Source organism: Mustela nigripes, chromosome 4 (genome assembly GCF_022355385.1).
Source record: "Mustela nigripes isolate SB6536 chromosome 4, MUSNIG.SB6536, whole genome shotgun sequence".
In the NCBI taxonomy this organism is placed as follows: Eukaryota; Metazoa; Chordata; class Mammalia; order Carnivora; family Mustelidae; genus Mustela; species Mustela nigripes.
In genome coordinates, this window is record NC_081560.1 from 5330149 (window position 1) to 5342329 (window position 12181).

Sequence of the window (12181 nt, forward strand, 5' to 3'; positions counted from 1 at the left end):
TTCTCTTTTTTTGTAATGATTTTAAGATGTAGCAATCTCTTGCTGAAGTCTGAGAATCTAATCCAATTGTATCTTATCAAATAAACACCACACTTATTGGTGAAATTTGGGCTGCGTACCCCCTAAATCAAAGACAAGATAAGGATATCCATTCTCACCCCTTCTATTCAACATTATAGTGTAACAAGGCAAGAAAATTATATTGAAAGCACACAAAATGACATGTTACAAGTAACTACCTTATCACCCCTGCAGAAAAACCAATAAACTCTATGAAAAATCTACTGAAACTAATAAGTTTAGCAGTTTTAGGATAAGAGATCAATAATCAGAAATCATTGTATTTCTGTGTACTAGCAAGAAGCAATCAAAAATTGAAAACGTTCTGGGGCACCTGGGTGGCTCAGTGGGTAAAGCCTCTCCCTTCGGCTCAGGTCATGGTCTCAGGGTCTTGGCATCGAGCCCCGCATCGGGCTCTCTGCTCAGCAGGGAGCCTGCTTTCTCCCCCTCTCTGCCTGCCTCTCTGCCTACTTGTGATCTCTCTCTCTGTCAAATAAATAAATAAAATCATTTTTTAAAAAATTGAAAATGTTTTAATCCCATTTATAACAGTATCAAAATACAAAATACTTACACTTTATAACAGATATTTATAGCCTGTACAGTGAAAAATACTAAATATTGCTGGGAAATTAATGGAGACCTAAGTAGAGTGAGGTCCCTTACTGTAATGGAAAAACTCAGATCTTCCTTTCTGAGTAGAGGAAAATCCAGTTCTCTACTGTGTTTCTCTCTTGTGAGTTTCCTTTACTGTTCATACAGGACACTTCTGATACTTCTGGTCACCAAAATGTGTGATGTTTCTCCCCCAAAACCAGCAAACCATTCTTGGTGGTGAGTCCAAGAAGCCAATTCAATTCTGATGCTATCTGCCTGGAGAGAGCACCAGGCTAAGGGCTCGATCCCACAGGACTGCCCCACCCTCACCCAGATGCCAACTGTAGGTCCATGTTGTGACCTGTGCTTCTGACTCAGCGGCTATAAATCAGATATTCCCACAACCATCTCTTTGGGTTCAATTAGTTTGCTAGAACAGCTCACAGAACTCAAGGAAATGCATTTACCAGTTTATTAAAGGACACTTAAAGGACGCAGATTAACAACCCAATAGAAAAGGTGCATAGGACAAGGTATGAGGGAAGGGGTGTCACTCTCCCAGCACCTCCACAGGTTCACCAATCCAGAAGCTCTCTGACCCAGTACTTCTGGATTTTACAGAGGCCTCCCTACATAGGCATGATCAATTATTAACTCCATTTCCAGTGCCTCTCCCCTTCTGAAGAAGATGGGTGGGGAGGGCTGAAAATTCCAAGCTTCTGATCATGGATTGGTCTTTCTAGGGCCCACGCAGAGTCTCCTCATTAGAACAAAAGGTACTCTTCTCACCTTAGAAATTTATGAGGTTTTAGGAACCCTGTGTCAGGGATGGAGTCAAAGACAAATATTAGGACAAGAAATGCTCCTCCTAATTCTTTAAGATTTTGTTTATTTATTTGACAGAGAAAGACACAGTGACAGAGAAAGACACAAGCAGGGGGAGTGGAAGAGAGTAAAGCAGGCTTCCCGCAGAGCAGGGAGCCCGATACGGGGCTTGATCCCAGTACTCTGGGATCATAACCTGAACCAAAGGCAGACACTTATTGACTGAGCAGGTGCCCCTGCTCCTAATGTTTTTACTTAGTAAGTTAAAAGTATTTTATGAGTTCTGTGCCAGGAACCAAAGCATGCATGCATATATATATATATTTTTTTTTTCTATTATCTCATGCTTATGCATGGGTCAGAAGACTCAATGTTGCTAAAATGTGATTCCTCCCCAAACTGATTTATAGATTCAAAACCACGCCAATCAAAATCCCAGCAGGACTTTTTGTAGAAAGTGACAAGTGGATTCTAAAATTCATATGAAAATGCAAAGGACTAGATTAAACCACTTTGAAAAGGAAGAACAAGTTTGGAGGGATAAAATGACCAGATTTCAAGATTATAAAGCTACAATAATCAAGACAGTATAGTGTTGATGTAAAGACAGAAAAATACATCAATGGAACAAAAGAGTGTCCAGAAATAGCCTCACACATATATGCGCAACTGAATTTTGACAAAGATACAAAGACAATTCAGTGGAGAAAGGGAAGTCTTTTCAACAGTTGGTGCTGGAACAATTGGATATTCATGTGAGAAAAAAAAAAGAACTTTGCTCCATACATTTTGCCATATACAAGTATTAAAATAAAGCTCATTCTCAGAATCCAGAATTTTTACATCATCCATAATGTCCACTACAAAAAGTATTAGATGTGAGAACTAAACAACCTATAATCAAGAGAAAAGTCACTCAATAAAAGCAGACCTGTGAATGCTCCAGATGCTACAGTTAGCAGATTTAAAAATAATAATAAGTTTGTTAACCTAGAGAAAATAAGGGTATATGGGGTAGAGAGAAGAGAATTTCAGGAGAAAAGAGAAACTACAAAAGAGAATAAAAGGCAAATCGTAAAAAAGAAAAATGTTACCCAATTTTTTAAAAATCACTAAATTAGGAAGGGGGGTGAAATACAGAAAAAAACAGAGGCTCAATGACTGGCAGAAAGCTATCAAAGCATCTAACATGTGTGAAACTGGAGTCTCAAAGTAAAAGGACAGAGTATGGGACAGAAAAACTATTTAAAGAAATATTGACTGGGAAGTTTTCTAAATCAGATCAAAAATAGTTCAGTAAATTTTACACAGCACAAAGGCAAAGAAAACTACACACAAACACATAATAAACTCTGAACACCAAAAATAAAGAGAAAATATAAAATTTTGTACTCTTAGGGTGCCTGGATGGCTCATTTGGTTAAGCATCTTCCTTCAGGTCAGGTCATGATCCCAGGGTCCTGCGACTGAGCCCCGTGTTGGGCTCTCTGCTGAGCTGGGAGGCCCCTTCTGCCTCTCCCTCTGCCCCTCTCCCCTGCCCATGCTCACTCTCAAATTTAAAAAATCTTTAAAAAGAAATAAACAAAATTTTAGCCTTAAAAGCAGGTATTACATTGAGGAAATAACAAAATAATCACTGATTTCTCACTAGAGAAAATTGGAAGGCAGAAGAAAATGGAACAACTTTAAAGTACTAAAACACACACATACACAAAACACATACTGTCCACCTAAAATTTTAAATTCAGCAAAAAAGTGTTCAAAAAATGAAAGGAAGTAAAAGGATAAATGAGAAGACCTCTACAGTGATGGGACAGCTCTGTATTTTGACTGTGGTTTTGGTTACACAAATCTACACATGTAATAAAGTTGAATAGAACTACACACACACAAGTGCTTGTTAAACTGGTAAAAATCGGAATAAGGTCTATGGAGTCTATCAATTTCAATTTCTTGGTTTTGATATTGTAGTAGGTTTATGTAAGATATTACTACTGTAAGACATTACTATTGATACACTGCCCTGTACTATTTTTAAAACTACAAGTTAATCTATATTTCATTTTTTTTAAGATTTTATTTTATTTGTCAGAGAGAGAGAAAGCTCAAGCAGGGGGAGCAGCAGGAAGAGGGAGACGCAGACTCCCCACTAAGCAGGGAGCCTGACATGGGGCTAGATCCCAGGACCATGACCTGAGCTGAAGGCTGACAGTTAACCAACTGAGCCACCCAGCATCCCATCTATCATTATCTCAAAGAAAAAGTTAAAGAAATGAAATAAAGAGGAGCGCCTGGGTGCCTCAGTGGGTCAAAGCCTCTGCCTTTGGCTCAGGTCATGATCCCAGGGTCCTGGGATCAAGCCCCACATAGGGCTCTCTGCTCAGCAGGGAGCCTGATTCCTCCTCTCTCTGCCTGCCTCTCTGCCTACTTGTGATCTCTGTCTGTCAAATAAATAAAATCTTTTTTTTTTAAATGAAATAAAGACAATTTTCTGATAAATAAATGTTGAGTTTGTTGCCAGGAAACTCCAGGAAATGCCAAAGGAAATTCTCCAAGTAGAAGAAAACTAGGGTAAAGCCTAACTTCCCAGTTTGTGAGGGCTGTACACAGTAATTTCCTTTCAAAGAAGGCAGTGTGTAGGAAGGAAAAAAAGGTATAAAAATCTGACAAGAGCTACCTCAGCCAGGAGATCAAGGTCAATATCAACAGTGATAAGCCCTATTGATAGCATATACCCTTGACGGGATGTGATGGAAATGGCGTTTCACCTCTGTGGTCTTCCTCCCAAACCCAAATTTCCAGTCTAAACCTGAGAAAAATAGACAAATATCAATCTACAAAACATCTGGGCAGCACTCCTCAAAACTGTCAAGGTCATCAAAAAACAAGAAAAGTCTGAGGAAACGATCACATCCAGAAGGAGCCTAAGGAGACGTGATGAGTAAACGTTAGTGAGAAGGTGAAACAGAAGGACATTCGGAGAAAACTGAAGAAATCTGAATAAAGTACGGACTTTAGTTACTAATAAAGTAGCAATACTGGTTAATTCTAACATACCACACTGACGTATGATGTTAAGAATGAGGAAACTGGGCCCGACGCATAGGAGAGCTCTCTATACTGTCTTTGCAGAGTTCTCCTATATGTCTAAAACAGTTCTCAAAAATAAAGTTTATTTTTTAAAAACTTGAGACATATAGCAACAAACTGCGTGACATAGGCTTTTTTTAATTTGAATTTCAATAAACGGTTAAAATTATGAATCCTTCATAGACATTGAATAGTCTGGGTATCTAATGGTATTAACAAGGCCTTAACTGGTTTGGATTTAGGTGTAAAAATGGCATGTTTTGTTTTCTAAAGAGTCATCTTTCAAGGAAATTACTGGCCTATTTGTGAATAAAATGGTATGGTGTCTAGGATTTGCTTCCAATGATCCACAGGTGGCTGGGAGAAGCAGGTGTTGTATAGATGAAACAGGATTGTCCGTGATTCAGTAAATACTGACTAGGAAATAGGCTGGGGCTCATTATACCAATCTCTCTAGTTTTACATACCTGCTTGTAATTTTACAAAAAAAAAAAAAAGGCAGAAACACTTTATAAAGTCAGCCATAGTGTTTTGGATGCTTGGTTTTCAGACATCTTGCTGTTTGTTAAGGAATACTCACCATATATCATTAGCTAACATCAAGGAGTAATCATACTTAGTCATCCTTAATGATGTCGATGGGAATCTGTATTTTAATATGCTTCTCTTGTCAATTTTGACTTCGATTATCAGGTTTACCTGCAGTGGAGCTGGCAGAGAGCTCCCACCAGGAGCAGGTGTCAGCTCTGCCATTCTGCTGAGTGTTTACTTATGTTGCACTTTTATTCTCATCACTAATTCATGGTTTCTTTGAAGGAAATCTCTTTGGATCCATGACCAATTTTGTGAGATTTAGTTTAGCAGAATTTAGCAAATGTATTCCGTAATTCCTCAAACCAGACCCCTGAAGAGCACCACATGATCATGTGCGGTACACTCCCCGCACCGCCCCCCCACCAGGGCGCAACCCCTACCTGCTGTGGGCGTCCCACTAGGTTACCTCTCATACCTGTCACAACATGGCGCCAACCGTCATACAGGCCACGAGGGAGCCCTGGTCCACCCATGTATTACATAGCAGCAAATCGCAATTATTTTTATTTTTTAAAATGTTAAAAAAAAAAAAAAAAAAGGGCACCTGATTGGCTCAGCTGGCTAAGCAAGAGCCTTCGGCTTGGGTCATGATCCCAGAGTCCTGGAATTGAGCCCTCCATCGGGCTCCCTGCTCGGTGGGGAGTCTGCTTCTCCCTCTGACCTTCCAACTCTCATGTTCTCTCGTTCCCTCTCATTCTCTCTCTCTCAAATAAATAAATAAAATCTTAAGTAAAATAAAATAAAATGTTAACAAAAAGAGAAATCTTCTTTTTTTCCCTGCACACCAGTGAAACTCCCCGGATCCCAACATGCTAGGAAAAACCCCACGCTGCGACGTCTTCCCATAGGAGGCAGAAGCAACAGCAAACACGTTCCTCAAACAGTAATTACAACTTTGCGTAGCTTGTGAACACCGTGAGTAAATTCCACATCTAAAACACAGTTGAAGAGCTTATGTAATCCAAGCCTTACTGGCACAAGCCATCACCTGTTTTATTGTCTGGAATTAGCCTCCTGGCTTGCCTCCAGCATCCCCCAGGTGCTGTCACACAGGCTCTGAGGAACAGGTGTTCTGCTCCAGTCATCTTGCCTGGCCACCACCAGGGACCCTTGGGAAACCGGCTCTGCTGGGCACAGCAGCCCATGGCTGGCAAAAGCTCCTACTAGGTGCACTCTGGTGGCTTCGGAGGCTAAGGAGAAGGCCAAGTTCATTCACAGCCCAGCAGAAACCAGATTCAAACTTTTAATGAAACTTTACTGATCTAAGGATAATCAACAGATTTGTTTTCTTTTTTGGATTTTTTCCTTTTAATTTGTTTTCCAAGGCTGCCATGACCAAATGCCAAAGGCTGGGCTTAAAATAGCATAAATGTGCTCTCTTCCGGCTTCTGGGAGCCCCGGGTGCTCCTTGGCTTGTAGTAGCATCACATCAGTCTCTGCCTCTGTCCTCACGTGGCCGTGGGCCCGCATCTGTGCAAGGGTCACCAGTCATAAGGGACACCAGTCATAAGGGAATGCCGCCCACACTACTCCAGTCCAACCTCAGCTTAAACCACACCTCCGACAGCCCTGTTTCCAAGTAAGATCCCATTCTGAGAGTGTTGGGACTGTGGCACACCTTTTTGAAGGACACGTTCCACCTCTCACAGCTGCGAACCATTTACAACTACTGCATAGACCTAAACCTGTCCCCAGAGCTCCTTGCTGAGCCAACTTCCTCCCAGACTCCTGGCCTACCTCCATGGACCTGAGAAGTCTACTCCACTTTCCGCTTCTGGGGGCAAGCCATGCAACTCCATACCTCAGGGTTTGAGCCAGGCTGATCCCAGGCATCAGAGAGAAAATAATCTTTTCCATCCCAGGGCAGGTCAGGGACTTGCTTTCCCTAGGACTACCTCCCGCTAGGACGCTGAGGACAGGCCTATCAAGATCCTGGTGAGAAAAACCACTCTCTCATCCACAAGACCACACAATGCAATGACCTTGGCGTGTTTCCCCAGATCTGCCCTGTTTGATTTGAATAATACCCTATATGAGACATAACAGATCAGCCTGACAATGGCTTATGCCGTGATTAAGAGTAGCTCTTTTCCAGTCTTCCTTCATCAAATGTATAAAAGCAAAACACCACCACCACCAAAACGCGGTCCTGTCCACTTACACTTAGAGTCACCCTTTCATATGTAAAAAAGTAAAATCATTTCACAAATGTCCTTTTTGCAAAAGCAAGCCCAGCCCCTTTACTCTTTGTCTAAACTAATGGTAGGTAAAAATAAGTTTTATATATTACTACAGGGAATTTTTTTTTAATGTTGAAGCTAGAAATAAAAAAGTCATTGAACTCAAAAATGCTCACCGAATGTTGTAATTTTCCCACAATAAAGACAAGTTCACGCTTCAAATAATGGCAATTGCCATACCCAGCAATGCTGGCAGTTTAGGCCAGCGGAGGCTTTCCTGGAAAATCTACAGGCTTGGCCTGAGCTCCTCGCTCAAGGGATAGTGGTAATTAGCGGAACCGATCATGCCTGCGCTCTGGAATTTAAATGGAAGAGACAGAACTCTTAGATCCCGGGGAAATGGAATATAGTGGAAGGACACACAGAGGGAAGGCAGCATGCGGAGACCACAAGCCAGAGCGGGTCCGAGACCACAATGGAGGTATTGACTGGTGGCAGAAGTTCCAACTACTTAAACAGGTAACAAGTGATCTCAATCAGTAGAACCAAAATTCAGAAGCAAGGACATTTCTGCTCACCATGCTCCTCCTCTAAGGTCTGGCTGCAGTCCGTCACGTCTACGCGAATTCAGACCGTCGATCCCAAGTAATTTTAGGGAACCGGAGTCATTTCTTAAACCAAACCAATTCTCCCCATTCTGGAATAACGAACTCTGCAGAATTCCTGGATCTGACCTCCACGACTTGAAGACAGTTGGAACGTTTCTTTAAGGACTCTGTACTTTACGACAGAGCTTCTCAGTCTGGACTCCTGATAGTCCCAGGCTAGGGCAACGCTTTCAAACTCTGAGACAACTCACAGTTAGAAATGTGTTTTACAATGGAACTCAGTAGCCAAAACACCTATCACACACTTAAAAATACATACACACACACACACACACACACACACACACCAGAAGTATCATGAAACACTGCAAAACAATACTTACCAATCTGAGCAATCTATTTTCTACTGCGTTCTTCTACTGAAGGGAATAAAAGGTAACATCTACAAGTCTGATTTCACAACCAACCGAGTCTAGTAGCAGTTCAAAATACTGGGGAAAGAGGCATCCCAGTTCACGGGATAAAAACGATACATTTTCCTGGAGACTCCCATTTTAAGACATGAAGTTTTTAAATATTTCAACTAAACACAGAGTCGAATGCAAAGACGATGAAGACAAAACGGAATTTCACCGATGTTTCTTAGTTCCAGCTAGCTATCTGGGACTTCGGCGGGTACAGCCCCTAGGATGTGAACACACAGTCTCCCTCTCTTAGGAGCACTTCAGCAAGACGGTGGGAGGATTCTGCCCGAACGCCAGTTTCTAACTCAACAAGGCATATTGGTGGGACAGTCACACCTCTAAGTCTTCACACCCGGGAAACCAATCCTGCCACTCCTCTGTGCTTCCTGGGAAAGGCAAAAGGCTGTGACCAGCAGGTGATTGTCCCAACACCATCAAACAGCCCGAGGACAGTAGGGAACCGTCGTAGCAAGAGTGTCAGCTTCTTTAGCCACCAGCAGGGCAAGAAGGTCGAGCGTAATGCAAGTGGCCCTGGCTGGAAAGGTCCCAACCGCATCCTCCATTCCTCAGGCCTGGCTTCCGCCTTCATTTTCCCTGACCGAGGACTCGAGCGCCGGCATCCCTTCCTCGACTCCAACACCGGTGCCCTTCGCCGGCACCAGCGGAAATAAAGGGGTTGCCCGTGTGCTTTGTGTGACTGTGACCTTCCCGAGAGGTCAGCCCACACCGGCGGGCAAGCCCGGCTGCCTTGACCGCCCCCTGCGAGGACGGCTCTGGAGCCTTCTGCGCCAGCAGCGTCTGGGGTTCGAGGTGGCCTACTCCACTAGCCACGCAGGTGTCGACAGGTAAAGCGGGGTCGACCCGCGCTCGCCATTTCCCGGGAGCTGTGCCGGGTTCGCCTGCGGCAGGGCCGGGACCAGAACCGGGGAGGCGCACACATTTGTAGAGAAAAGTGCAACATTTGGAATTCACGCATATTCCATGCTTCCCAGGGCCTTTCATCCAAGGACGATGCCCAGCAGCCACCTACAACCTCAGTCCTAGACTTACTGACCCTAAAAGAGTGAAGGGGTTAAAAATTTAAAAAAAAAAAAAAAACCACCAACGAGTAAGCAACCACCCCATAATCTAGCCTGCAATTGCGACGTGCCTCGCGCCTTTTAAGGGCTCTGTGGGCGCCAGTCCACCAAGCGCTCAACGTTCCGCCAATCACCGCACTCCCCACAGTTTTCCCCGCCCCTCGCCCTGTTCTAACCAATCACTGCGGAGTCGGCTTCTCTCCGCCCCTCCCGCCCGCCCCCAACGCTTTGGAGGTTAGAATCCTTCAAATTTCACTCGCGCTCAACCGCCGGGTCTCAGCCGGAATTTATTTTTAGCTCCGGGCGAGCAGCCCCGCCCTCGGCTCCGCCTCCTAGCCGCCCCCAATCGAAGATGGAGTTTCCGCTGCGTCATCGCGCGGGCGGGCGGGGGCTACCCAATCAGCGCCCGGGAAGAACTGGCGTAACTAAACAGCGGCGGAAGAGGGTGGGAGGGTCATGACGCAGCGAGTTTCAGTCGTGACTTTTCCGGGGGCATCTTGGCGTCCCCTCTATTTCCCCTTAAAGTAAAACGTCGCCCGACGCACCCCCGTGCGTTTCCAGGGCGGGGGTGGCCGCCGCGGCGGGGAGGGCGGTGCTGACGCGAGCCGCGGCGGGGCCGGCGGCGGGGGTCACGTGGGCGTGTTTGGGGGCGGGGCCGCGCGGCGGTTCCGGGCGGTTGGGCGCGCGAGCGAGGAGCCCAGGCAGCCGCGCCCGCCCGCGCCCGCCCGCCCCGCCCCTGGATGCCGCTCTGCCCCGGCGCGGCCGCCGCCGATCGCAGCACAGGAGCCGCCGCCGCCGCCGCGGTTGATGTGGTTGGCCCGGGGCTGAGGAGGCCGCCAAGATGCCGCAGTCCAAGTCCCGGAAGATCGCGATCCTGGGCTACCGGTCTGTGGGTGAGTGGCGGGCGCCGCGCGGCCTCCGCGCCCGGGCCCGGGCCCGGCCTCGCCTGGGCGCCGGGACGCGGCGGCCCGGCCAAGTTTGGGGTCGGCGCGGCCATGTGGCGGCCGCGCGTTTCGTAACCAGCCGCCCGCGGCCGCCACCTCCATTTTGAGCCGAGGCGGCGAGGCCGGGCCCCGCGGGGCGGCGGCGGCGGAAGGCGGCCGGGGCTCGGGAGGACGTGCCTGGGGAGGCCGCGGGCGGACGGCGCGGGGCGGGGTGGCGGGGGCCGCCGAGCCGGCGGACGGGTGCGCTCGCGCCGCACCGCCGCGGGGATCCACCGCACCTGTCTCCTCTCCGCCTTTTCGCGGCGGCCCTTCCGCCCCAGATTAAATCAAGTCCGGGCGATTTTAACAAAGGAAGCAGCACCCTGGGCTTTTTCGGTCCGTGGCGAAGTTCGGCGTTTTAAGGAAAACCAGGGACCTAAAGGACGTTTGGGTCCCGAGGGCAAGTTTCCTGCCGGAAGACCCGAAAGAGCCGTCTTCGGAAGCCCCAAGTGGGACGGCGGAGAAGACGAGGTTTCCGATCTCTCGGTGTCCTATTTTCCTTCGGGAAAAATGAAGGTCAGGTACTTGGAACCGGGCTGTTGAAGTCACTCAGAAGTTTGCTGGGCTTTCCCACCCACCCCCGAGGGCGGACACCGACCCGAAACTTGGTGGCGGTGGCCTTTTCGCCGAGCGGGGCGGGGGGAGGGCGGCGGGGTCGCGGGCGGACGGGCTGCCGGAGGACGAGTGAGCAAACGGAACCGTTGAACTTACCCGTGCTTCGGGGCGAGGCTTTATTGTCTGTGACGAGCGGCAGCCGGCAGGAATCGCGCTGACGCCTTCGCGTTGTGCTGAAGAAGTAACTGTCCGAGGAAAATGTGCACTTGGTCCTGGGCGGGGGGTGGGGGTGAAAGCCAAGGTTTGACGGCGAGGGCAGGAGGAGGCGACAATAACCGCCATAGGCAAGCTGCTGACTGCCTGCCACCCATCGGATGAGCTCCCCGACGCCGCTTGCTGGTCTGCTTCCGCACCCCCATTTTCCACGGCCGGCGCCAGGGTCTGTGCTCTTTGACCAAGATCAGCTACAGCGTGCTTACTCATCCTCTTGTCGTCTCCCTCGTCCAAGGGCGGGGGGCGAGGGGTGGAGGGATCATTAGAATGGGGGGCAGTCAGAGGCTGAGAGATGCTCGTGCAGATGGGGGGTGCCAGGAGTCAGAGGGACAACTCTGGGATGATGCAGTGCCAAAGGATGGGTCTGTATGTGGGGGAAGAATGGGAGAGGGCCTTAGCAGCCGCAGCTCCGAAGGAACCATGCATCACACCGAGGCTTATAAAAATCACTAGCAGTCCACTCCCCAAATGCCCATGTGGAATGGAACCTTTATTGGCAGCCTGAGTCACCCAGCCCTTGCTTCTCCGTTCTCGGTATTTCCCCGGCTTTTTGAAGAGTGGGATGGGGACATACCCTGCCTCTTGAATAAGTTCTGATCAGATACATAGATCCACAGTGCCCATTCGTTGAGGACAGCAGTCTGAAAAATTTACAGGTGACCTCAACCTGTGCTGCCTATTTTCAACCTGAGAGAATGTCCTAAAGATACTGACTTACTCCTTGAAATTCTCCAGATGGTGATTCTGGTCTTCAGTAATAAGCAAGTGTAGTGTTTATTGTGGTTTTGCTAAAGCAGTTCCTCATGTCCAGTTGAAATCCATTCTGTTTGGTCTCCCCATCTAATTCTCATCTCCCTGAAGACCTGGGTGTGA

General features: G+C 47.4%; 1 protein-coding gene across 1 annotated transcript in view; it reads left to right on the top strand.

Moving 5' to 3' along the window:
- The first annotated feature begins 10203 nt into the window (after positions 1-10203).
- Positions 10204-12181, top strand: part of RHEB (Ras homolog, mTORC1 binding) — a 41908-nt gene continuing 39930 nt past the window's right edge. Inside the window, exon 1 of the mRNA XM_059396074.1 lies at positions 10204-10390. Within this exon, the coding sequence (XP_059252057.1) occupies positions 10339-10390 (52 nt within the window). The 5' untranslated portion in view covers positions 10204-10338. The remainder of the gene's footprint in view (positions 10391-12181) is intronic.